This window comes from Chanodichthys erythropterus, chromosome 8 (genome assembly GCF_024489055.1).
Source record: "Chanodichthys erythropterus isolate Z2021 chromosome 8, ASM2448905v1, whole genome shotgun sequence".
Lineage (NCBI taxonomy): Eukaryota > Metazoa > Chordata > Actinopteri > Cypriniformes > Xenocyprididae > Chanodichthys > Chanodichthys erythropterus.
Genome location: NC_090228.1, coordinates 24,837,446 through 24,864,745, shown reverse-complemented (window position 1 = coordinate 24,864,745; position 27,300 = coordinate 24,837,446). Strand labels below are relative to the sequence as shown.

Here is a 27,300-nt window from a genome sequence, read left to right as displayed (position 1 = left end):
TTTTTGGTTGTGAGGGAAAGATAACCTTGCTTCTCAAAGAACCCAGAGATTTGTTCTCACGCATTACATTGACACGCTCTCGATATTTGTTATTAAAATAACCATAGAAACTGATAGTTTCAATGACTTTTTTATTGGTTAAAATGAATGGAGAATATCTCATGTTTTTCCCTGGCTGCTCGAGCCCTCAGAATCGGCGCTTATGGTTTTATAAACAAGGCCCAGTTCTACGCTGGATTTACAGATCGTTTGAAACTGAAAGATGGAGTGGTCAAAGCTATAAAGATCCCGGTCATGAGTCGGAAATGTAGGTGGTGAGTAAAACTGCACCAAATGTCTGTTTTGTTGGCAATAGGCGCCTAAGTGCATATAATATAAACAACACGAACGTAGTGAATTAATTAATTATTCATCATTCATACGCTATATTCATTAATAGTGATTCAAAAGTTATACATGGATAATGTGATGGTGTATTGCGTGTTTAAATACAGTTCTTTAGCTGACCATTGATCGCTTGTAGACGATCGCTACGCAAAAGCTGCATCACTCTTTAGCTCCGTTCACACGGCACGCCTCCAGGCGCTTGGCTGTTTTCGGAAATACTCGGTACAACGTATGTATCTTTTATAAATATGATTAAACTAAAGACTTGATGGAGATATAAAGGATGCACTACTACCCTATAGGTACTCAAGATTAACATGAAATTGGCAGAAACTGTGTGTGATACCCCCCTTTAAAACGATGGGCTTGGTTCATGTGGACCCCATAATAGTGAACGAATGAATCCAATCCTAATTCAGATTCTGAAAGTTCTTTTTATATGTACCTTAAACTTCGAAATCCGATTCACAAGGTATTTTTGAATCTAAATGAGAAAGTAGTTGGATTCAAGGGTTTATGTGGCTGAAACGGTTCATCTGATTGAAATTTCAATTGAATCGAGCTCAGTCAGATTGATTGAGGTGTTTACATAAAGACTTTTCAGTCCGATTGAGCCATCAATCCATTTATTAATGGATTGTTTTGTCCATGTAAATGTAGCTTTTGATTACTAAAGTATGACGTAGGGGTTGGAATTGAACTTTGGTTGGACCAAATACTCATGCCAAGTCCTCAGTTCTTGGTTGTTTCATTAAGCTGGTTTTGTAGGCTTTAAAGTCAAAGGTCATCATACAGACATCTCTGTTAAATGTCAATGCTTTGGGGCTGGTTTTACTAGCGTCTGCTGCTACTTTAAAAGGGCTTTCAACATCTGTTGGGTTTAAGGGCTTCATCATGCGTTCTAATCGCCGCTTTCTCTCCCGTGGTCTACGCAGGACAGCCTGCACCTGCTGGACTCCAGTGGGGTGCTGAGCGTCCACCTCTATACCGCCTGGCTGGAGCTCACTCATAAGGAGGTACTGTATACAGTGACCTAGCGTAGCTCTGCGGTGGCGGTTCCTGCTATCCCTCCGACCTCAGGGTCCGCATTTACAAAGCGTCTCAGGGTCCCCAGGGCTGTTTCTGGATCACTTGTGTACTCGGTTATATAGAGACAAAAGGGCAGCATTGGCAGGAGGCAATCAAATCCTAAATCAGCTCCTGAAGTTTGAGAAGCTTTGTGAATACAGACCCAGAGCTTCCTTTCTCTCCAACAGCTTGTATCTCTGTCTAAAGAGATTCGTTAGTAGGGATGGGAGTCACAAGGAAATTTACGATCGGGCTCTGTTTCCTCTTAACAATTTAAAGTTCATTAGATCTTCCTTTAGGAATAACCATTGTGCATAAACCGTCTTTATTATTATTATTATTATTATTATTATTTATTTTTTAATTCTTTCTGGTGACATTATTGGTGCAGACAATATAGACATAATCTTTAACAGTTGCACTAAACAAATGTTTTAATAGTAAATTAACTATTCTGTATGGGAGTTATTCAACTGGTTCAAGCCAATAACAAGTCCAACAATGAGTCTTTTTGGCTGATTAATTGAAAAGAATTGAGTCATTTGTTTGTGAATCGAACTAATCGGTTTGTGCTGTGGTGCTGCTGAATGCCTTTTTGAGTATTCAGTATTGAGTTTAGAGAAATGCAGACTTTGAAGAACTGTCCGTCAGGAAAATTAATTCCAGTATATTCCCAGTATACTTATGGTTACTGCATACAGACAAAATGGCCAATGATTTTGACATACCCAAGTTCAGTTAATCCAATAGGATCAAAGCATTTTTGAGTAGTTTGTTAGGGAAAACAAGATCTACTAAGAGGACAAAAAATGCTTTCTGCAGGCGCATTATGCTTTGAAGGGGATGAATCATATTGTTTCAACAAGTTTTTGCAGAAAGAATTGTGTTTGATGGGAATATGCCTTTAAAGGTGCAATATGTAAGAATTTTGCAGTAAAATATACAAAAACCACTAGGCCAGTGTTATATATTTTGTTCACTTGAGTACTTACAATATCCCAAATATTTCCAATTATTTGTAAATCGTGAGAAAATTGCAATTTTAAACAAGGCTCCGGGACATATGAGTCAGTTGTGCCATACCCGCGTTACCCTCTGTTTCCGGTTTGTTTTATTTTGTAGAGACCATGGAAACAACAAGACGCTTTAATATTTACATGTTTTAATAGAAAAGGGAACAACTGTTTTGATATATTTATAGACAGAAAACTTATTTTTGTTATATAACCCAACAAGTTTAGTCTTAAAGTTTTAAATCTAATTTTCTTGATTTTTTGCGAGTACCATGCTTTACCATGCCTCCGAGAAAAACACTGTTTTGTGAAGTAGCTAATAAAGCATAATCAGATGCAGCTTTTTTTTAGTAACAGTAATACAGAATTTTCTCCATTATACAATACGTTTTAAAATTAATCGCATGCCATTTATCAACACAAAGCCATCCAACATTTAATATAATATTCTAAAATCAATCTATCTTACTGCAGTGTGTAACAGTGTCTCACAGCAGCTGCCGAGTAAACGCACAGAGTAACGTTATAACATAATTTTCAACACACTCAAATGTATCTAATATGATAAACAGAGCTGTGTTACCTCATACTCATGATTGGAAAAGCCGAAGCAGCGCCGACGACTGTGGCATAATAAAAGTTCTGCTGGTCGTGAGGCGTGTGTTGTGCAATCGCTCCAGCGGCCTCGTTCAGCTCCCACAACACTCGCTCCTGCTCTGCTTCATACTACAGTAACGTTAATAATCACTTCCATGAACATGATTTCTTCCCGAGAACTATCCCTATTCTTTTCCACCGACTGTTGAGTTCAAGACCACATGTCCCAAGATTCCGCTTTTAAACTTGGCGTCATCAAGCTACACCTTTGTTTTAAAAAGGGCTCTAGCGACCACTAGCGGACAGAAAATATTACATAGTGCACCTTTAAGCTGGTATATCTTGAGCAATATTGGCTATTTGATAAATCTTCAATTACATTTGTAGTAAAATGTTAACCAGTTGCTTATTGTGTCAACATCAGGACAATTTCTTTCCTGTATTCTGTGAATTTGTAATGTAAGAGAAATACTGGAGTTTAAATGGAGTGATAAAAAGAGGCTTGTTCACAGCACCAGTTTATATTCAGGGCAGTCATTTCAACCCAAATGAGCTTGACGTATTATGCAGGTATCTTCTATTTTTGTCCATGTAGGCCAGTTAAGGTTAATATCTGTAGGAATATTGTAAAACCTTTTCCATATAGAAACCCAGTGTGTCTCCACCACATGGAAAAGGTGTTGGGATCACCCAAATGCTTTAAAGCGGGAAATGGGACAGGAGAGAGGATGAGACACACAGAGCGAGCGAGTACATCACACCCTGTAGAGGAAGGAAGAATGACATCATGGCTCTCCGTGCAGCTATACAGCTGCTTTTTTTAAATCTTTGCAAGGAGGGCACGTTTAGAAGACGTGATGCAGTTGACTGAATAGTGTGTGGTTTTGATGTTGAGGTCGAGATGTATTTGAGAATTTGTGCTAACTGGACCAACCTAAAGTGTAACATATCCTATATGTGAGGACAGAGAACTTTACAACATAGGCTCATTGGAAAAATTGTGTTTCTTTTCGCTCAAATTTGCTCAAATTAAGTTTACAGGGGCAGATTATCCATTAATAACAACATGTTCTCCAACCAATACACCTATATAGGTCGTTTGTCACTTCCCTGAAATACGACCCATAGGAACGTTTACTAAAGTTGCGCCCCTGTCGATAGCAGGACACTTTCACTTTAATGCATTGTTCCCTTTTATGTTGGCTCAATTGGCAGAGCATTGCAATATACAACAATACGATCCCAGGGAATGCATGTGCTCATAAAGTGTGCACTATAAATCACTAAGGGTAGGTTTAGGGGTGGGGAGGATGTAGTCGTTAATAAAAAAATGAGTTTTGCTAAATAGAAATAGGACAAATGGTGTAAAAAGTCCACACATTGCATTTAAATGAACACGCATGACTTTAAAACGTAAATATAGATCGTAATAAGGCATTAATATGTGCTTTATAAGTACTAATAAACAGCCAAGCTAATAAGCAATTATTTAAAAGTGAGAATTGTTCCTCATACTAAAGTGTTACCACAACATCTTTATTTACGGCATTCAAATGATCTGTGTATCCTGCCAAAAGAAAATGTTTTGCAAGCAAAATACAACCACAGATATCTTGTTATATATTAAAGTAGATGTTTTTCCAGTGACCAGATTTTTGGAAGGCTCTGCTGCCTTAAGATAGTCGCTAGTGAAAGGCAGTCAGCCAATCAGTTGTCAGGATGTAATTATCCTATGGCTCCAGGCGATTAGCTTTTCTAACACTTCTAAATCTTCAACTACTTTATTGGTTACCATGATTTTGCCATGTTAAACATGTTCCTGGATAAACATATTTATCAGCATAATATATATTTAACCTAACCCTACCCATAACTTCTCCCTAAAATCAGATGGAAACGAATGAATAACACTGATGTAGAAGCACCTATATCTAGTTGTAAGCCTAAATTTGAAATATACTGTAAACTCCTTCAAATCTGATTGGAATGTTGTTCCAGGATCAACAAAAATGCTTTTCTCTCTTTCCTATAAGTTCCAGACTGATTAGCTATAGACTTGTATCGTATCTTCCCTACAGAGCAATGGATTGAAGAAACATAGTATGTGACATTTACAGTACATACAATTCATCCAGTCACTCAGGATAAGTTGAAGTACAAAAGTTGTCTCAATTGTCCACGTAATTGTTTTTTTTTGTTGTTTTACCTTCAGTTTCTAGTGGGATAATTGGTCTAGTGTAAGAGGAGATTAGTGGTGAGTTAGTGTCAAGATGATGAAATTCATGTCAAGGGATTTTATCAAGAATGATTGCTGATTTCTACGGTTCATAGATCTTCTTCCGCCCGCTATTCAGCTGTCATTCACTTTAGAAAGCTCTCGCCAGAGGAATGCACTCGAGCTGAATGTACGATCAGGCCTGTTTTATTAAAGAGCAGACCGTTACGACCCACTCATTCATTATACTGTGGCGTAGGTCAGATTCTGTGAAGTTTGGGCACTTTTGGAGAGCCAATCAATAAATGTACCCATGAGAGTCCATAGGCAAAGTTTCAGGAGTTCTTTATCTCCAGTTTAAAAATAATACTCTTTTAAAAGTACTGGACACTTCAGTCTTTTTTGCATTCTGCTAATGTCCCATTTCATTTGAAATGTGTAAAATTAAGATTTGAACTCAAGTCGTAACACTTTTTGTGCTTCATATTGATTAACAGCCATAACATTAAAGCAAAACATGTCATTTCTGCACCTCTAACATCACCAAAATTATTATAGTTAACTAAAACTAAAACCATAAAAAAACATTTGTCACTTAATCAAATAAATGTGAAGTGAAATAAAATAAAATATAAAAAGTAAAACTTATTTTATTTCAGATAGTTGCCAAAGTAACATTTCTCATTTTAATTAAGTTTAACTTGATGTACTAAAATAACTAAAACTAAAATAAAAATGAATAAAAACTGTACAAACATAATATAAACAAATAACCAAAACAGATAAAAAATTAAAATGGAAATGGAAAATACAAAAATAAAAAATGATAAAAGTAATTGAAACAGTTATTATATGCATTCAATAATTATAATTATAATATAATAATTATAATGCATTAAAACACATGACAAATTTTAGATTTAGCAAGGAATCTGCAAATATTACAATGCATTTTAACTTTGGTTACAGTTACTTATAAAGAGATATAATCATAAGACATTATAATGCACATTTTGAATAATTGGATAATTGAAATAATTAAAAAATAATGCCATTCATTATAATGTAGTAGTTCGGCTATCTGTATTGGCAAAAATGTCTACATCAGTGCAATTTCTACCCATTCCTTAAGATTTTCATCTTGTCATTCAGAATACATCACAGCTTTGTTGAGTTTCATATCAGGGGTTTGGTCTACCCAGACTTCCATAAAGGGTTTTATTATGTGACGTGAATGTCTTCAGTAACTTGTTCGGTGCGGAGAAGTGGACAGCACCTGAAATAAGAGACGGCTTTGTACCTGCATGCTTTTTCCTTCTTAAAGGCGAGTTTGGTGGATTACGCACATAGCAGGGGACAAAAGCACACGTCCATCCCTTACTGTCTGGAGCACAGCCGAGCATTGATAAATGAGAGGTGTTATTGAGACACATAGGTTTAAAAGTGGTCCCTATGTCCCGTAGGCCAGCCGACAACACCGTGCTATGTGTATGTCCTGAGGGTGTGTGTGTGTGTGAACCAGGGCCAGTTCCCTTGAATTATTCACAGCTCTAGGTTTACACAGCCAGAGGGTGGGTGAGGTAATGCTGTTTGATAATGTGACAAAGACACCCCCTCCTGTACGACACTCACACACAGATGGACTCTGCCATGACACCTGCTCCAGACACAATTCCTCTGAGGACAGAAAGAGAGATTGGATGTGTGTATGTGTGAGGTGATAATAATGAGCGCATTCCCCTGGTATAACAAAAAAACGAAAGCATCTCTCGAGCTAGACTTCCTGTATTGTAAGAATTACCCTCATGACCTTCATTGTCTCAGCTTTATATAAATTTTAAAACACATAAAAACGGTCATTATTTATGAAAGCTTGTTTCCACCACTAAATAAAAAAATTAAAATGGTAATTATGACTTTATATCTCACAAGTCTGAATTTGTTTTTCTCAGAATTGCGATTTTGCATCACACACTTCTGAGTTTATATCTCACAATTCTGACTTTATAACATGCATTTGTGAGTTGTAAAGTCAGAATTGTGAGTTCTTTTTTCCCTCACAGTTGGACATTATAACACGCAATTGAGTTTATTTCTCACAATTCTGACTTTATAACTCAATTCTGACTTTATAACTCAATTCTGACTTTATAATTCACAATTCTGATTTTATAACTCAATTCTGACTTTATATCATTTAATTCTAACTTTATAACTCACAATTCTGACTTTATAACTCACAATTCTGACTTTATAACTCACAATTCTGACTTTATAACTCACAATTCTGACTTTATAACTCACAATTCTGACTTTATAACTCGCAATTCTGACTTTATAACTCACAATTCTGACTTTATAACTCACAATTCTGACTTTATATCTCGCAATTCTGACTTTATAACTCACAATTCTGACTTTATAACTCGCAATTCTGACTTTATAACTCAATTCTGACTTTATAACTCACAATTCTGACTTTATAACTCACAATTCTGACTTTATAACTCGCAATTCTGACTTTATAACTCAATTCTGACTTTATAATTCACAATTCTGACTTTATAACTCACAATTCTGACTTTATAACTCGCAATTCTGACTTTATAACTCAATTCTGACTTTATAATTCACAATTCTGACTTTATAACTCACAATTCTGACTTTATAACTCACAATTCTGACTTTATAACTCAATTCTGACTTTATATCACTTAATTCTGACTTTATATCATTTAATTCTGACTTTATACCTCACAATTCTGACTTTATAACTCAATTCTGACTTTATTTTACTTAATTCTGACTTTATAACTCAATTCCGACTTTATAATTCACAATTCTGACTTTATATCATGAAATTCTGACTTTATAACTCACAATTCTGACTTTATAACTCAATTCTGACTTTATATTACTTAATTCTGACTTTATAACTCAATTCCGACTTTATAATTCACAATTCTGACTTTATATCATGAAATTCTGACTTTATAACTCACAATTCTGACTTTATAACTCAATTCTGACTTTATTTTACTTAATTCTGACTTTATAACTCAATTCCGACTTTATAATTCACAATTCTGACTTTATATCATGAAATTCTGACTTTATAACTCACAATTCTGACTTTATAACTCAATTCTGACTTTATATTACTTAATTCTGACTTTATAACTCAATTCCGACTTTATAATTCACAATTCTGACTTTATATCATGAAATTCTGACTTTATAACTCACAATTCTGACTTTATATCACTTAATTCTGACTTTATAACTCAGTTCTTACTTTATATCACTTAATTCTGACTTTATAACTCAATTCCAACTTTATAATTCACAATTCTGACTTTATATCATGAAATTCTGACTTTATAACTCACAATTCTGACTTTATATCACTTAAGTCTGACTTTATAACTCCCAATTTTGACTTTATATCATGTAATTATGACTTTATAACTCACAATTCTGACTTTTTCATGTAATTCTGATTTGATGTCACTTAATTCTGACTTCATAACTCAATTCTGACTTTATATGACGTAATTCTGACTTTAGATCTCACAATTTTGATTTTATGTCTTGCAATTCTGAACTTTATAACTGGCAATTGTGAGTTTACAGCTCGCAATTTTGAGAAAAAAAAATCTGAATTGTGAGATATAAACTTGCACTTGCCTTTTTTTATTTCTATGTCATGGCGGAAACAAGCTTCCATAATTATTTAACCAATTTTTTTTTCATTGAAAGTAAATGTTTACTTTATATACGTTTATACTTTATATACAGCTATGGAAAAAATTAAGAGACCACTCCAAGTTCAGAAATCAATGTTAAGTGGTCTCTTAATTTTTTCCATAGCTGTATGTTTATACTTTATATTATATGTTTTTATCTTTATATCAAATTCATATTGTTTATATTTTTATAAACTAAATAAATAATATAATGTATTTATTATTTAAACAAAAGACACTCTTAACATCTTAAGATTCATAAAGCTCTCATACATGTTTTGTGACACAAAGAATGGGTTTGAAATGAGTCTACTGACAGAATTTAGGATAGTTAAAAAAATAAAAATTTTCTCAACATATGTTGGTTAATTTTATATCTCCAACAAAATAATATCACATACTTTGGAAATATTCAATATATATCCCAGTTTTTCAAACTTTTCAAACCTCAACAGCTCAGTATACTCACATTCAAAGCTCTGAGAAAGTTGTCATACCTGAAAATATTTTGTGAGTAATGTGAAGGTGTAAGATGACTCTTTCATCAGTTTTTTCATGTTGTTTTTGTGTGTAACCCAATCCATTGATTGACATTTCAGTCTAATCCCTCATAACACAGTTGTCTTCCCGTTTAACTGACAGGCCAGTGGCAGTGGCAGCGGATTTATCTGAAAGCCGAGCAGTTTTACCTGAACCGCACAACCGTTACTGTCAAACCCAAGCTCAGTTTGCCCCTCTGGGGAAAACACGAGCCATTTAGAGCCGTTTACAGCCGTGTTCTCCTGTACTGACTTGTGTTAGCAGTCGAAACACTGAAGGTAGACTCGGGGCACGTTCGCATATCAGTGATTAATTCTTACACTTGTGCTTGTAGTACACTGGATGGGCTGAACGGTACATGTCCAGAACAGATCATTTGAGAATGTGAAACTCAAGAATCCTGCTCAGAGCAGAAACATTGATGTACCCTTAAGACTGCGATTTTGATCTCTGTAAATGAGCTATCAAATGTACAATGTGCCCAAACAGTGCCAAACATCTCTAGAGCAAGTTTCTCATAGAGTTGTGCCAGGCTCACATAATGCACTTAATTATGTTTTGAATTAATGTTGTTGATTGTCAGGAATCTGAACAAAAGTTCATTAACCTCATCCTGAAACATTTGTTGTGGAGAAGTGTTGTTTCTTTTTAGGCAATATTTATTATTTTATTTTATGTCATTTTTTGTTTTGTTTTGTTTTGTTTTGTTTTGTTTTGTTTTGTTTTGTTTTGTTTTGTTTTGTTTTGTTTTGTTTTGTTTTGTTTTGTTTTGTTTTGTTTTGATTTGTTTTGTTTTGTGCAACCTAGAAAAACCTCCTAACAATTACCTATAACCAGTGTTGGCTGTACTAAGTATTTTAATTACTTTGATTTAATTAAATTAAAATTTTTCTTGATTATTCTTAATTTTTCTGTAATTTAATTACATTTACTTCTGATGTAATTGCATTAAATACTGAATAGACTATACAACAATTCTATATAAAACAATAGTGGATTTAACATCAAAACTGTATGTTAAAATTTATGTTTTTAATGTAACTTTCTCCCTTTACACACTTTGGTCAATTCAAGAATAATTTATGCAGTTGTTTATTGTTTATTTGAAAGAATCAAAAGTGCAGTTTTGTGTCTGTCCTTTTATAACTGGTTGAAGTTGATATGGGATTTAGAAAGTAATTAGTAAAAAGTAATCCAGTACATTTTAGAGAGAATAATTAGTTAGCGTCGCTAAGCCACGCCCGAAAACCGCCACAGGCCAATCGTGGTTTAACAACCGTAACTAGGCGCGGGAGGTCTGTCAAGCTTTCGAGCGAGGGAAACATGCCGAATAGTTGTGCGTAGGGATTGTGTAAATCTGATACCCGGTATCCTAAAAGTTTGGGGTGGTGGAATTTTTTCCCTTCCCGAAACCTAAAACCCAAGGGGAGAAATGCCGGTGTTCTGACAATTTGTGCTACCCCCTGCTACCTCCCATTCAAACAGTAGGTAGCAAATTCTGACATTCTGACATGTCCATTACACTGTTGAAGATGTAATTAGTAGCTAGTAAGTAATTACTTTTTAGAGTAATTTACCCAACACTGCCTGTAACTCACATAGAACCAAGCAATTTTCACCTGTGGACCACTTATTGGGCCCTATTATACACCTGGCGCAATGCGGCGCAATGCGGCACCAGGCGCGATGCAAGTCTTTTTTGCTAGTTTCAGCCTGATGCAGTTTCATTTTCATGTCCTGCGCCACGTTGTTTAAATAGCAATGCACTCGTGGCCATCGGTTTGCCCATGGCTGTGCTGGTCTGAAAACGAGGTGTGTTCAGGTGCATTGTTGGCGTGTTGCTATTTTGAGGCAACTGAAATAGACTGCGCCATTGACCAACTGAAACCTGTTCTAAAGTCAATGGCGCAATATTTATTTATTTTTTGTTATTTAATGGAGCGTTAGTAATATGCACCTATAGGCAGGTGCACAACGCCCGTACACTCTGATTGTTACACACACACTCACACAAAATGGAGCTTTGGTGGAATCCGGCTTGTCCTGTAGATGGTCTACTGTGTAGAGGTGACGGGAGTTTTCAGCACTCCAGAGAGAAAACCTAAGCTGGAGGCCTCTTTTAAAGGAATAGTTCACTCAAAAATTTAAATTTGGATATCATTTACTTAAACTTGTGTTGTTTGTTCTCCATACAGATACAATGAGAACTGAAATCTATATAATCCAAATCTTTTACAGCTATTCAATAGCTTCGTATGAGAAACATACCGAAATCGAATTTATTTTTCACTGATAATCTTCTGATGACTTATTAAACCAGAAGATTGAACTTCAGAACTGATTTGGTTCGCAAACAAATCACAGAGACTGTATATTAATTAAAAAGATGTAACTCAAAACAATGGCTTCATAAGACTTGAATTACAGAATTTCATAAAGAACAGTTTTTATGCTGGTTTTGGATCATTTTTGAAGCATGAAATCTTCAGTCAACATTCATTGTAATGGAAGATACAAATTCAAATGTCTTGATTTATGTTTTGTGAAAGAAAGTTGGACAGGTTTGTAATGACATGAGAGTGAGTAAAAACTATTCAGATAAGTAAATGATGAATTATATATATATATTATATATATATATATATGTAACGGAGGCGGGACTCAGGTAGGGATCCAAATGCAAAGCTTTATTTACAGTGAGCGTAGTCATACAGGCAGGGTCAAACGGGAGTAAACGGGGACAACAAGGAACAGGCAGAATCGTAGTCAGGGTGCAGGCAATGGTCAGGACAGGCAGCAACGGGTCAACAAACAGGAGACAGGCAGGAACGGTAACACAGGACAGGCAGACAGGAAATAACGCTTGGAAATGCAACACTTGGGAAAACAAGACCTAGCAACAAGGTGGTGTGTGTGTGAGTGTTTTATAGTCCATGTAATGTGCTGCAGGTGTATGTGGCTGATGATGACTGGCAAAGAGGATGATGGGAACTGTAGTCCGGAACTTGACAGGATTCATGACAATATATATATATATATATATATATATATATATATATATATATATATATATATATATATAAACATGGACCAGAACCAAAAAGTAAATGATGTAAAACAAGCAGAACATAAATAAAAAAAGAAATAGGGATGATAAGCAGAGCAAAACAAAAATGGCTGAATACTGAAAAGATGTTAATGAGCTTATGACTGTGATGTCATAAACACTTTCTGAATGTAGTTCTTGTAATATAGTTTCAGTATGATCTGTGTGGACTGGAGAGGAAGCTTTGTGTTGTTGTGAATATTAGAGTATGTCTACCTAGACATCAAACACGCTCATTTCGAAAGAGCATGAAAATCCTGTTTTTCATGATATGGCTCTTTTTAAAGCAAATCCCCCTTAGTCTGTTAGGGTGAAATAAAGGTTTGAGCATGCCTCTCTCTCTGACCTCATCCTCTGTCAGGAGCTGTTGGGATCAAGTGTGTTGCCATGGCTCCAGCAAACCCTCCGTCCCTGGAGATCAGTGTGTAGAGGTGACGGGAGTTTTCAGCACTCCAGAGAGAAAACCTAAGCTGGAGGCCTCTTTTAAAGGAATAGTTCACTCAAAAATTGAAATTTGGATATCATTTACTTAAACTTGTGTTGTTTGTTCTCCATGCAGATACAATGAGAACTGAAATCTATATAATCCAAATATTTTACAGCTATTCAATAGCTTTGTATGAGAAACATACCGAAATCGAATTTATTTTTCACTGATAATCTTCTGATGACTTATTAAACCAGAAGATTGAACTTCAGAACTGATTTGGTTCGCAAACAAATCACACAGACTACATATTAATTAAAAAGATGTAACTCAAAACAATGGCTTCATAAGACTTGAATTACAGAATTTCATAAAGAACAGTTTTTATGCTGGTTTTGGGTCATTTTTGAAGCATGAAATCTTCAGTCAACATTCATTGTAATGGAAGATACAAATTCAAATGTCTTGATTTATGTTTTGTGAAAGAAAGTTGGACAGGTTTGTAATGACATGAGAGTGAGTAAAAACTATTCAGATAAGTAAATGATGAATTATATATATATATATATAACTCACGGTCACATTCACATACACAACAGAATCACTTCATAAACATATATTTTTTATAAATCAAATGAAGAGTTTGGTTCCAAAACGCAATAACTCATTTTTGCATTTTGATTAATTTGAGTAAAAAGGAATTTTCTTTACAAAGAAAGCGGCAAGATGAAAAACACTATTTTAAAACCATCTTTTGGTTATAAAAACATTACAAATTCAAATCTACATTTTGATTTAAAAAAGTTTATTATAAAAACATATTATTTTTTTCCCAAAATGCAATAAATCCATGACATTTTTTTTTTTCAAAATGCAATTAATCCATCAATATAAAAGTTATTTTTCAAATTGAAAATACACAACAAAGTAAGTTGATTCACATATTTGAAAGTCTAAACTTTGCCAATATTTATCTTATATACAGGCATTTTACTAAAAATACATTCAGCTGTCGCTCCCAAAATGAATTAAATGGGTCATCTTGTTAATGTTATAAATTATTTGTTATTACCAATTAAAGAGTATCTGGCGCCAACGCACGGTTAAATAAACACATTTGCAGAGTACATTGGTATTAAAAATGGCTTTTTAAAAAGCCTTCAATGTTTACAGTGGGTGGAATTGTGCGCTTTGATTGGTTGAGCGGATATATCGCGTTCTGCAGAAAAAGGAGACTGGCGTTTGTCGCATTTTGGAAAGAAAGGGGGAAAACATTACAGAATAACACGACGGATATCGCATTTTGCGCAAAATTAATAAATGACTTGTCAATACCGACCAGATACAATACTGATTTTGCCGGAAACTCAATTTTTTTTTAAAATGGCCTTTATCGTGTTTTGGAACCAAACTCTTCAAATAGAGTATCCGCCATCTAGCTCTAGAGCTTGTACGGATCAGAATTGTTGTGCCACCAATTCAGACCGGTTAAAAAAACCCTAATTTCTTCAACATCCGGGCTAATGTACCACCACCTCTGCCATGAAACAAGATCCCACATCTGCTGTGCTGAATCACCTGCATTAGTCCGTCTCACTACCATATCACATAGGGGAGAGGTTTGGGTGAAAACCAATGAAAAAATCACACTTTAAAAAAAATGATCCAGATTCATTTGAGCAGAACATACACAAGCAGTGCTTTAATGTGCAGATGGATGTTGAGGACGCAGCCTGAGGTGGAAGCCTCACACAAGTAGACACCTGCCTGTGTCAGAAGCCAGGGGACGCATGGTATGCAGCCAGACGCTGAGATCAAGTATGACTGAGATACTGAGACTTAGTGAAACACTGGTAGCTAATATTTTTGTTAAACAGTTTGACAGAAATCTGTATTGCACAGGACCTCCAGTCTTCATAAAAACAGTATTGCAGTACCTGCCCAAACAGCAATCTCATCTGCGCCTGAGGTGCATGTTCGGAGCCCGCTTGTTTTCTGTTCTGCCAGTGCCGTGTGGCACGAAGCCAAAACCACTAGAGATCTGGAACTGCCCCCAACAAACCCTCTGCTGGTGCGGTTTCTGCCTCACCAGAGCGATTTATAGACCTCTGCTGTTTTCACAGAGAAAGAACAGAGGAAAAGTCGATTAACAAGTTCAAAGCGGGATTAGCGATATTTAGGCTAATAGGTTTTAGGCATCAAACATTGTTCGTCAGCTGTTTGAATTCCACAGATTTGCTGAAAAGTTTTCAAGTATCTGTTTTTTGTTATTTTCATACATTTTTCATACATTTCAGAAAGTCTGTCTTTGATAATTGTTATACACAGGTGTGGGAAATAGCAAAACTTAGGGGGGGATTCTGGGTAATGGTGTCTTGTCTCAACACAGAAGTCTTTGTTTGGGTCTGTCGGTCATTTTACACCATGCAAAAGAGCAAACGAGGCTAATCTGACTCAAATTGCACCTGGACGCATGAGGGTTTAACACTCAAACAAACCCTTAGGAAAGAAACAGAAGCAAGATCTATCTCAGTTGTTTATTCTAGATACCAATGAGTTAAAAGGAGAGTGAATGGGGACTTTAATGAGGTCTCTTGCTTCTCAGACTTATTAGTATTAGTGGACATTTACACAACACTATTTTCAAATAAAAACAGAAAACTTCTTATGTGTTTTGGCCGCTCATGTACACAACAACGGTGTTTTGGGGGCCTGCAAACTTTTAAAAACTTTAAAAACATTTTGAAAATGATACAGTTATTGTCTCTGTATAGACTCCAAAGATGTGAATTTGTGAAAACGGTGCTGCCATGCGCATACATATTGTATGTTCAGTCTATAGGCACGTAGTGTTTCTTTACAAGGTGACATCGCCAACTACTGGCCTGGCATGAATAATACAGCATTTTTAGTCATTTTCACGGATCCGTGTGAACGGTGATAATTTTGATAGTGTGAAAATCGCAAACTAAATACTTTTCTGTTTTTAGTACATTGTTGTCATGTAAACATCCCCTTAAACTGTGCTCAGATATGTCAAGATGTCTATAATCAAAAGTCTGAGAACTCGGTATGAACTCAATAAGGTATGAAAGCAATATTATTTACTCCCACAAAAAACATTGCTTTGGTAAGCTGTGTATAATAAAGTCAGCGTGAATCAACATTTGCAGCATATTTTACCTCCATAATATGTTATATTTATGAGATTAAGAAGAAAAAAGGGTGGGAATTATTTTATCCATCAGAAATTTAATGTATTATGAAAAGTGGCTGTAACCATCTAGAATAGAACCAGATTGAAAGTCAGAGTTTGCTAAAACAAGGTATTTGGCGATTGGTTAACATTATCCAATAGCCTCGATGATGTCAGCAGAAAAGGAAAGTCGTTTCAGTGGGAGCTGAAGTTATTACATTTTGATACAAACACTTGTTTTGGAATAAAATGCACCAATTAATCATTCACAATAAACCCAGGAATGTGTATTTCGAAAGTAAATAGAGTCAGTTTGAAGTCATGTTCAAGGTCACTGTGCTAATATAACAATACATTCAGTCTCATTCAACAAATCATGAACCATGTCTTATCACTGCTTCTTGTGATTTTTCGGATGGCAGCTTTCTAAAAATCAGTGGTTGTCTGCAGTGTTTGGCAGCTGGAGTGTTGTTATTCTAGTCCACTGATTAAGAAGCCAGATAAATGAGTTGGTGAAATCAAACAGCATGAAGCTCGACTCCTAAATCAAAGGCAACAGGGAGAACATACCTGAACTGGTCTGTTGTTGACCGTGTTGTGCTGTACGGTTCAAGGCGTCAGATGGTACAACTTTTATATGAGCCTTCTCACTCAATGCATTTCATTTGTGAAACAGGCAATTTTTTGAACAATTGTAAAGCCATTCCTTATTTAAATTATTAGTTCAGTTCAATGCCACAGTATATATAAGAATAGTTGCATGAATTATATACATAGAAACGTATTAGTTGTTTTCATGAATGAGACCCAATAAATAAAGTCGACAATTAAATAAAGTTTAATCCCATTATGGCATGAGTGTAGGATTAGAAATATTTTCCACATACATAACTCACGGGTTTGAGTATAGTTTAATCCAGCAGAGAGATGTGTGATGCTGAATGAACACAATAAAGGAACAATAAAGCACTTTACACATAAACATTGACGAAATTGAACAAAGAACAATGAGAACAGAGGGCTTATATACGTACAAGGATAATCAACAGAATGAGAAACAGGTGCATAACTCAATTAGAAACTATGGAAAGAAACTACGAACTAGAACTCAGGCAAAGCAGTGACAGGGAAATCCATGACAACGAAACTAAACAGAAAATGACTAAGGGGCCGTTTACACGACACTGTTTTCAACTAAAAACTGACATTTTTCATGCATTTTGGCCGTTCATTTACACAACAACGTTTTGGGGGCTTGAAAATTTGAAAACGATACCGCTATTGTCTCCGTGTAAACTACAAAAGTGACGTCATGCGCATATGTATTGTGTGTTCAGTCTATAGGTGCGTAGTGTTTCCTTACAAAGTGACATCGCCATCTACTGGCCTGGCATGAATAATACAGCGATTTTAGTTGTTTTCATGGATTTGTTTGAACAGGAATCATTTTGACAACGTTGACGTCTATATGCAAAACTTTTCAAAAAGGAAAGTATATCGTTGTTGTGTAAACAAACCCTGAGATATGATGAAGTAAAGACATTGTAAATGTCAACTAATTAATTACAGATTAAATATATATTTAAATCTTGAATCTAAATGTTTAATTAAAACTAATCACATTTTTAAATATTTAAATATACATTTAATCTAGATGTTAAATCTTACTTATGCTGTAAATTTAAATGTAAACCTTACAGGCTATATTAGATTTAGATGTAAAAATATAATTAAAAAATACATGCCATATAAGCATACAAAGTGAGTGTATTCAAGTGGTTCCAGATTATGAGCCAGATATGTGTTGAAAGCACCCAGCATGTCCAGAGATATCCATCTGAATAATACCTCACACCCTCACATCCTGCTGGAAACAGGCCAAATGAATGCTGCAAAATAAACAGTGTGTATTTCTCCTATTTTAAGATCTTTGAAGCTGCTTTTGTCTACTCAGGTCCCCTGTTGGGGTTTGTGTCTGAGGCCACGCCCTTTAATAATTACCATTCTATTCACTCTTCATTTCCATGAGAAACCGGTGAAATATGCCCATGGCTAGACAGACATGTAGACGAACCTTTGTATATGCATAAATGTATAATTTTGGTGATTTTTCAACTTTGGGCACTTTTAGCCTTTGCGGTTTTAGAATATAAACTTCATTAAAACATACTTTTCACACTCTCATTGTTAACAGTTTATTTCATTTATCTGCTAATCATGTCCAACATGGTATGTAAGTGCATCACAAGGCATTTATGTCATCCTTGTCATGATCAAGTATAATTTCCACCAAATCAATAATTGTATTTTAAAGTATGAAACGGAAGTAACCTTAGTCTTTTCTTCCCTATTGTGTCACATATTCAAGTGAAATGGCTTCTGGCATAAGAATGAGAAAAAAATGTTGGACAGGACTGAATTTCATCCTTTGGAAAGTTTACTGGATCGTAAGAAGCTGGGTGTTGCTAACTAAGCAGATCTGAAAAGCAGTTTGCAGTCAATATACACACACACACACATATATATATATATATATATATATATATATACAGGAAGGCACAAAAGAAAAATAGACTCAAACTGTGCCATGTTTAGACGGCCGGCAATTAATGGAAAGCGTGAGTGTTTTTGCAGTAGGAAAGAGTCATTTCTGTAGGAGTGGCAATGATAGTTTAGATAAAGCTAGTGTGCAGTGGAAAGTGTGCCATGCTGGGAGTGAACACTTACACACAACACAACCTTTTCTTTACGACTGTCACTTTCTTGCTTTGTTTACACAATCAGACAGGTGTCCCACATATGATCTAGGTGTTTAGAACCATCACATGCCGTATAGATATATCTCTTGTAAACAGCTTTGATCCGCGAGCGCATGCATTCATGCATGTGTGCACAGGATTCTGTAAACATTGGGAATCATCTTTACATTGGAACATACTCATCAAACAGACTTCGGAAATAGATTTAGCACAAGTATTTCATGCCATAAACATAAAAATATATATCTTGAATGGGTCCAAGATTTTATTCAACCGCTATGTACCCTTGTGAAAAATAAGAAGTACACTTCAGCACTTATTTTGGAAAAAATAATTGAATATACTTAAGTGCGACTTGAATGCAATGTTTTGGACATTTAATTGCATGTTAACTGCAGTAAATTGAAATGTATTACACTCTAAAAAATGCTGGGTTAAAAACAACCCAAGTTGGGTTGAAAATAGACAAAACCAATGATTGGGTTGTTTTAACCCAGCAGTTGGGTTAAATGTTTGCCTTAACTCAACTATTGTTTAAAAATTACAGTATTGCTTACTTAAAATGAACCCAAAATATCTTGAAAATTACCATTTATTAATATGTTTAATAAATTAACATTTTAATTTCATTTTAGATTTATTTTAAGTCAGCCATATAGTCATTTTCAAACAATAGTTGGGTTAAATAAAACTACCAAGCAGGTTGGGCAAACATTTAACCCAACAGTTGGGTTAAAACAACCCAATCGCTGGGTTTGTCCATTTTCAACCCAACTTGGGTTGTTTTTAACCCAGCATTTTATATGTATATGTATATGTATATGTACTCAATTTTGGGTTCTTTTTTGATCCACTAAAAAAGGCTTAAGTACATCTTTATGTGTCATTTCATAATTACATTTATTTTCTTTGAAAGATGGCTTAAGTGTACAGCCAAACGTATTGACAAATATTTATGGTAAACTAAAATATACTTTAATGAAATTTCTATTGAAACTTCTATGCCATGTATTTAAACTTATTTGTAATTACACATTTTTATGATGAAGTTACAATTTAAGTACATTTAAAATATACAGTTAAAATTAAAATCAAGTCCTTAATATGTTATTTAGTGTGTTAGTCAACACATCAACATCACATGACAACAAATTATTAAAACATAATTATTTTAAATGTACCTGAAAGGAAAACTTAATTACAAAGTGCACTTTTTAAAAGTGTACTTAAGTGTGTTGTGAAAGTACTCTTAAGTGGCCTTTCATTTCATTATTATTATATTATCTGCATTTATAGTTTTCAAAACACAAATATATAATTTACAAGTGCACATTCAATGAAATTAAGCACACTTTTTTTCACAAGACTAGTAAAAAGGATATAACAAAATGTTTTGCTAGTACAAACAAACTCTCATTGTGTTTGAAAACTTTCAAAATGTGCTTATATGAATCTGTGCTCCTCATATTTATGCTAATCTGTAACTTTTTTTTTTTTTTTCTTCTCATTTCAGCCTAAGATAAGTCATTTGGGGTTGCCTCAAGGGCCGTCGGGTGAGAAGGTGGCAGTAGTCGCTGTGGACGACTGTGACATCGCCATGGCTGTGCGGTTTGGCAGTCAGATTGGCAACTACTCCTGTGCTGCCCAGGGCACTCAGACCGGGCAGAAGAAGTGAGTTTATCCATCCCTCTGTAAACCAAACAAGAACTCATCATTCTCTCATAAATGAGTCTTTGGTAATTGTTGATAATTATACTTTTGTTTTCTCTCTCACGCCCTTTCACAATCCTCCAGGACACATGTCCACATGTCTTTCTTTCGTGAAAGATTTTCTCATGCTTTAGGTGGCAATTGCAGCGTCAGATTTTGTTGCATGCTGGAACAAAGCTGTGCAATAAAACACATCAAAGAAAGAACAACAACAGATACATGTGAAAGTTTAACCCGTCGTTCCAGTCTTATAAGCACTGACCTGTTTTATATTGCATGGCAACATTCCACAGCGATTGACGAGTTGGCTAGGGAAGGTCACGCCCCTTTCACCTGTCTGTCTTCTCTCTTATAAGGCTTTGCCTGTGCTATGCTAATCATGAAATTTACATCATGCACACTGTAAGCATACCCTAGCGTAAGCGGGAAAGCTGAAGTATACTTTGGGCTTTACCGTATGTGCACAGACATATCCATTTGATAGCGTGTACAAACACAGACAACTGACACTTTTGCACTAGAAAGGTTCATCTTCATCAAATCTCTGCACTATTACTCTTCACTAGTTATGAGCAATAAAAATGTCTTTAAACTAGTTATGGGTGTCTCATAACCCCCTTGCACAAGTGGCGGTCTATTATTATTGCTTTCTCTAGTAATAGTAGACTAGTGAAACAACCATCTAGGCTAGTGTTGCCACTTTTTGGACCAACTTATTAGTGCAAAATTGTGTGGTTAGAAAAATTCTGCGTGTAATGCTTATGTCAAAATTTATGGCACATAAAGTAGGCAGCTGATTATGTTGACAGTATAAAGCAGGGCAGCTTACTAGAGTTTGGTGGGACATTTCAAAGATTTGTATTCTCTCTTCAGGTCTTTGGATCTCACTGGGCCTCTTCTCCTTGGTGGGGTTCCCAACCTTCCAGAAGATTTCCCCATACGGAACCGGGACTTTGTGGGCTGCATGAGGAACCTAACGATTGACAGTAAATCCATAGACATGGCCAGTTACATCGCCAACAATGGCACCACTGAAGGTCTGACATGAATCATAGCATATTTCGAAACGATTATTGTTGTAACTCATTAATAGTAATAGCGATATATTTATTGTTCCGTCAGGCTGTCCAGCGAAGAAGAACTTCTGCTACGAGGGTTTGTGTCAGCACGGCGGTCAGTGTGAAAATAGGTGGAACACATACTTTTGTGACTGTCCTGAAGGCCGGGGCGGCAAGAACTGCGATCAGGGTAGGTGGGCCTATTTGGTAGCGTGCCAGTGCAGATGAATGCGTATGCATGCATGCGTCGAGCACCCGTGTGTTCGTTTGTTATTCTGAACTAGGTGTTGATTGCTCATGAACTTTAAGGAAGCAGGCAGTGGCGGTAATGCAGCTGTGTTTCCTGAAAGGGAAATGTCTCCGCCGATAAGCATTAGTCAGAATCTGGTCCACTCTCCTTTTCTGCCCCATTTCAACCTTACGGATACACTCCACATACTCTGAGCAATATGCAAGTTGCGCTGACAATGCCACAATGCTTCTATTCTGCATAACAGTGTAAGTGACTCAGTGCCAACAAAATCAAAGCTTTGGTTCTACAACCTGTTGTTATGGCCTTGTGGGTCAAACCAAATGACAAAACCAGATGTAATTTTAGGTTCAGAGTTATACGAAAGATAAACCCTAAGATCAGACTTTTTAATTATGTTGTAGCTTTAGCATTGTTCCAAAACCAAGTGGGCCACCTTACTGCCTACAGACTGCTACCTTCTAAGCCAGCCAAAACAGAAAGCAGCCTCATATTTGAAACACTCCACGTAGGCAGCCATTCCACACCTTTCACAAATAGCACTCATATACAAAGCTTGATGTTAGCTTGTTGCTAAGCTAATGTCTTGGTACTCTAAAGCATAGACATTATAATAAACACTAGACGCCCTATTGGCCGCTTTGGACTGTTGCTGCGATACGTCAACGAGTCCACCATATTGTGCGGGGCAAGACTGCGCTGTTAACAAACACAAGTAAACGGACGAGCCGCGGTTTTTCTGGATAAAAACAAAATAACGTTTACATTTATCAACCGATTTCAGTGGTTTATAATGTACGTGGTGTACAAAAAGTTCTAGTTACTTAAAATCCCTATAGTTAGACAGAAGAAGAAATAGTCAAAGCTCAGGCTTGGCATGTATTTGGCTGCTTTATTCTTGCATTAGAATTATGAAAACGTCCATACTGAGATATAATTTAATTTTCACATTAAATGAAATAAAGTTTTCTTATTGTGGGAAAGGTATTTTCTGTCTTTAATGCAATTTTAGCTTTTCTTGAGCTTAGAATACAAATCACAAAGGCTGTTTTCTGTATTTTTATAGTACTAAAAAGATACCGATATTTACAGATAGATACTCCAAAAACATACAACAATGATAACTGATGGATGCTTTATGGTAATACATGATATGGTAGGCTTAAACTACAGTGCAATACAAATAGTAAATATATGAAAGTGAGAATAGTAAGTAGTTTGTTATACACTATAAGAAGTAGTTTATTTAGTACATAATATAATAATATAGTCAATAAGATATTATACTATTATATAGTATTATAGTATATAATATTATCAATAAACAAACAGTATACAGCAAATAAAATAGGAATGAATAGAACATTTATATAATATTACAATAATAGTACAATACTATAGTATCATAATAATATATTGATAATAGCATATAGTATAATAATACTATAATAATAGCAATAGAATATGTAGTATGATTTACAGAATATAGACAATAATATAACAGCATAACTATAATAGATTGATAATCTCAAGTGGTATTATAATAATAATAGTATTGGTATAATAATTGCAAATACAATGTAATATCAATTGCAGAATAATAAAAATAGTAAATTAAATAGTGACTAGTACAATAATAATATAGTGTTGGTATAATAACAACAACAACAAAAGGCTATATAGTGTCCATCAGTCTCTTGGAAATGGTGAGAACAGTGCACTGGACAGGCTCTCCTCAGCTTTACTTGAGGCTTGTGTAGCCCTGGTTGCAAAAAAAAAAATATAAACAAATTACCATTTAATGGCAAAATTTTAAATAATGTAGATAAGTCAGGAAACTTCCCTTCTAGTTACTTCCCACTGTCTCCTGAACTTGTGTCTTTGTGAAATCTTAAATGTGTGAGAAGCTATAGCCAACTAACTAACTACTAACTAACGTTACAGTAAGATTAACAAAATATCAGTCACCTAGCCAAAACCAGTACTTGTCATAAAAGTCGGTTTTAATAAAATAGGAGATTATTTAAACTTTAGGAAATTTAGTTTATAAAATAACATATAAGCTAAAACTATATTAGAAATCATGTAAACTCATGTCTCAACTTTCACAGCTAATAGCTATCTATAGTCTGACTGACTCTGTTGGCCAACTACTATCAATTATATAATTATAGAAACAAATGTTCAGTCTTACCTGTGAAAGGTCATTCCTCGAGACCGGTTTGCAATTGTACAGCGATTTGTACAGCCGCAAGCAGCACATGAAGCAGGTATTTTTCTCAATTCCAGTTATGAGCGTTATGGGAATGTTGCCCTGCACAATATGGCGGCGCCGTTGACGTACGGTCCAGCGGCCAATAGGGCGTCTAGTGTTTATTATAATGTCTATGCTCTAAAGGGCTTTTCACACTGCGCTTAACCCGGGGTTAACGTCGTTCTAAACACCGCTTTTAACCCTGGGTAAATTTGTAATTCAGAAGCGGGGTTAACACCGCTTTATAACCTGGGTTATGAAACCCTGCTCTGGAGCAGGGTTAGCACCGCTTTTGCAGTGTTAACCCCTCATTGAATGCTACAGCTAGACCTTAGCAACAGACAACCAATCTCGTGCCTCATATCAACGTGCTTTGGACAGTCACGGAAACACCTTGCATTGTATATAAACAGTAAATTCAGCATTTCAGAGGAAAAATGTCAAATGCTGAGAGACAATTTGAGTGAGTCCAATCAATGACACTGACACCACAAATGCAAATAAGAATGTTAACCCAGGGTTTAGGAATGTACAATGTGAAACATGAGCTCATAAATACCCGGGATTAATTGTTAACCCCGGGTAAATTATGAGCAGTGTAAAACATGAAGCAAGATAACCCAAGATTCCGTTTACCCCGGGTTTAGAATGACCCAGGGTTAACTATTTCAAGTGTGAAAAGCCCTTAATAAGATTTGAAAAGACAAAACACACATATATTGGGAAAAATAGTCCATTTTTATTAGATGTAATTATTTTTTATTGATACCGCACACTAATTAATGAAACATAAGTACATTTATAATCAGTATTTTTCTCAACTTGATTTGAGCAACCATAACTCTTGGGTATCAATTCAATACTCTAATAAGCATACACAAATGCTGGCTGAAATAGTCCAATTTTAAAATATTTTTGTATTGAATGATATACACATACAGTACAATAATATCGTAAGTAATCCAGTGCCAAACTCTCTGTTCGCCTCCCTACAGTTATTTTGAGTGTGATTGGCCAAAAAAAGAGAAAACACAAAATAATAAGTTAAATAGTCAGCTCATTAGCTTTTACAACAGAGTTTAATTGTCAGTTTTGGAATAACTGTCAGTTTGGATTAAAATCTGTTCCCAGGTTCGCTCACAATTACAGGAACCACAGAACCTTACCGCATTCTTTGGTGGATTTGAGAAGTCAGCACTCTTGTGGGCTGAAAACATGTTTGTCACAGTTTACAGGCCAATAAATTCTCCACATTTGCCATTACATTTGGCAGTCAATAGTGATACATACTCAACAGGACTTTACACACTACTTTTACAACACTACCGTGATTAATTGACTGATGTGTATGAAAGTGGGTGTGTTTGCATGTGTTTGAACAACCCAAATGATAGTGTACCTGACATCCCCAGTGGCTGTTTTTTTTTGTTTTTTTTGTTTTTTTTGCGGTTGGACGTTCTGTATGGCTCGAGGCACCCGAACAAGAGGGGATGGTGTGAATCACACTGGTCTCTTTCAGGTCCCGTAACAGGCCTGTTGGGGCAGCGCTCCATGATAAAGCCTGGATGTTCAAGTCATGTCATCATCTAACAACAACCGTGTTGACTGAAACAGCATTCTCCAATTTAATATTCTGGCAGTGAAGCGCGTCTGCCAGGAAAGGGTGTTATTTTTGATGCTGATTAGATGGATGCCTGAAGTAGCCTTGATATTGCGTTTTGTTTTCGTTATAGGATAGCTCTGTTTTAGAGAGAATGGCTCATTTCCAGAGTGAGCAAAGTGTAATTTAGATATTATCACCTCTCCACTTGTGCCATAGCACAGATAGAGTGTCCATCTCTAGTAAAACACGTAATTCTGCCTGCGATGGCTGGCAGTTCCTTGGCATCAGTGTCATCTGGCAAAATTTGTGATACTCAAGTTTATTATGCATCTTCAAATTTCAGAAATGTTAACATCTCTTTCTGAGATTTATGGATCCAGCCCAAAGTGTGTACAAAACACACAACTGCCGCTATGGCTTAGTTGGTCAAACCACCTGTCTCATAAACAGGAAATCCTTGGCTCAAATCCCAGTAGTGCCTATAGCGGGCAGTTGTGGCCAAATAGTTATAGAGATGAAATTATAACCCAAAGGTTGTGGGTTCGAGTCTCAGTGCTGGCAGGAAATGTAGGTGGGGGGAGTGAATGAACAGTGCTCTCTTCCACTCTTATTACCCAAAACTGAGGTGCCCTTGAGTAAGGCACCTAACCCCCAATCACTCCCCGGGTGCCACATCAAAAATGGCAGCCCACTGCTCCGGGTGTGTGTTCATGGTGTATGTGTGCGCTTGGATGGGTGCAATGCAGAGCACAAATTCTAAGTATGGGACACCATACTTGGCTACACATCACATCACTTTTACTTGTATATATTATATAAATCCAAACCTGCATAATCTTCTGTGGTGCAAAGCATAGTAATAGCAACACCAAGGTCATGTGTTTGATCCCCAGTGAATGCATGAAGTGATAAAAAATAATACTTTGGATATGAACATAAATGTAATATTACTAAGTCTTTGCATCTCTGAGACTCTGAGGAAGTCTTGTTTGGAATGATTTGCTTCTCTCTCAGGGAAACGTCTTCTATAACTGAGCAAATTCTTTGATAACTCTCACTGCGCTGCCTCTGCTGAGGTTCTTCTTCACACACTTTCTTTTCCAGTGATCAGGGCTCATAGAGTTCTCAAGTCCTCACTTGACTCTGTGACTCTACTGTAGCGTTTCCATACGATCACACTTCTGCTATGCGATTTGCCCGCACACAAATCAAACAGTAGAAGGGAGTACAGCACTGATAAGTCTTGGTTTGTTCAAGGCTTTAACTGCAGGATTTTTTTTATAGATGTTATGACATCATTGTCAATGTACTGTAGAGGAAACTTCCAATATGTGGTTTAGAGCCAAAACACTGCAAGTTAATGCTGAAAAT

The 27,300-nt window shown here is 35.8% G+C and overlaps 1 protein-coding gene across 5 annotated transcripts in view; it reads left to right on the top strand.

Moving 5' to 3' along the window:
• celsr1a (cadherin EGF LAG seven-pass G-type receptor 1a) overlaps positions 1-27,300 on the top strand; it is a 121,130-nt gene that overhangs the window by 57,060 nt on the left and 36,770 nt on the right. For 3 of the 5 annotated variants that reach the window (XM_067392395.1, XM_067392394.1, XM_067392396.1), the window contains exons 6-9: positions 1,323-1,403; positions 20,568-20,725; positions 21,638-21,801; positions 21,887-22,012. In XM_067392395.1, the coding sequence (XP_067248496.1) occupies positions 1,323-1,403; positions 20,568-20,725; positions 21,638-21,801; positions 21,887-22,012 (529 nt within the window). The remainder of the gene's footprint in view (positions 1-1,322; positions 1,404-20,567; positions 20,726-21,637; positions 21,802-21,886; positions 22,013-27,300) is intronic. The other 2 variants (XM_067392397.1, XM_067392398.1) reach the window with 1 other exon arrangement.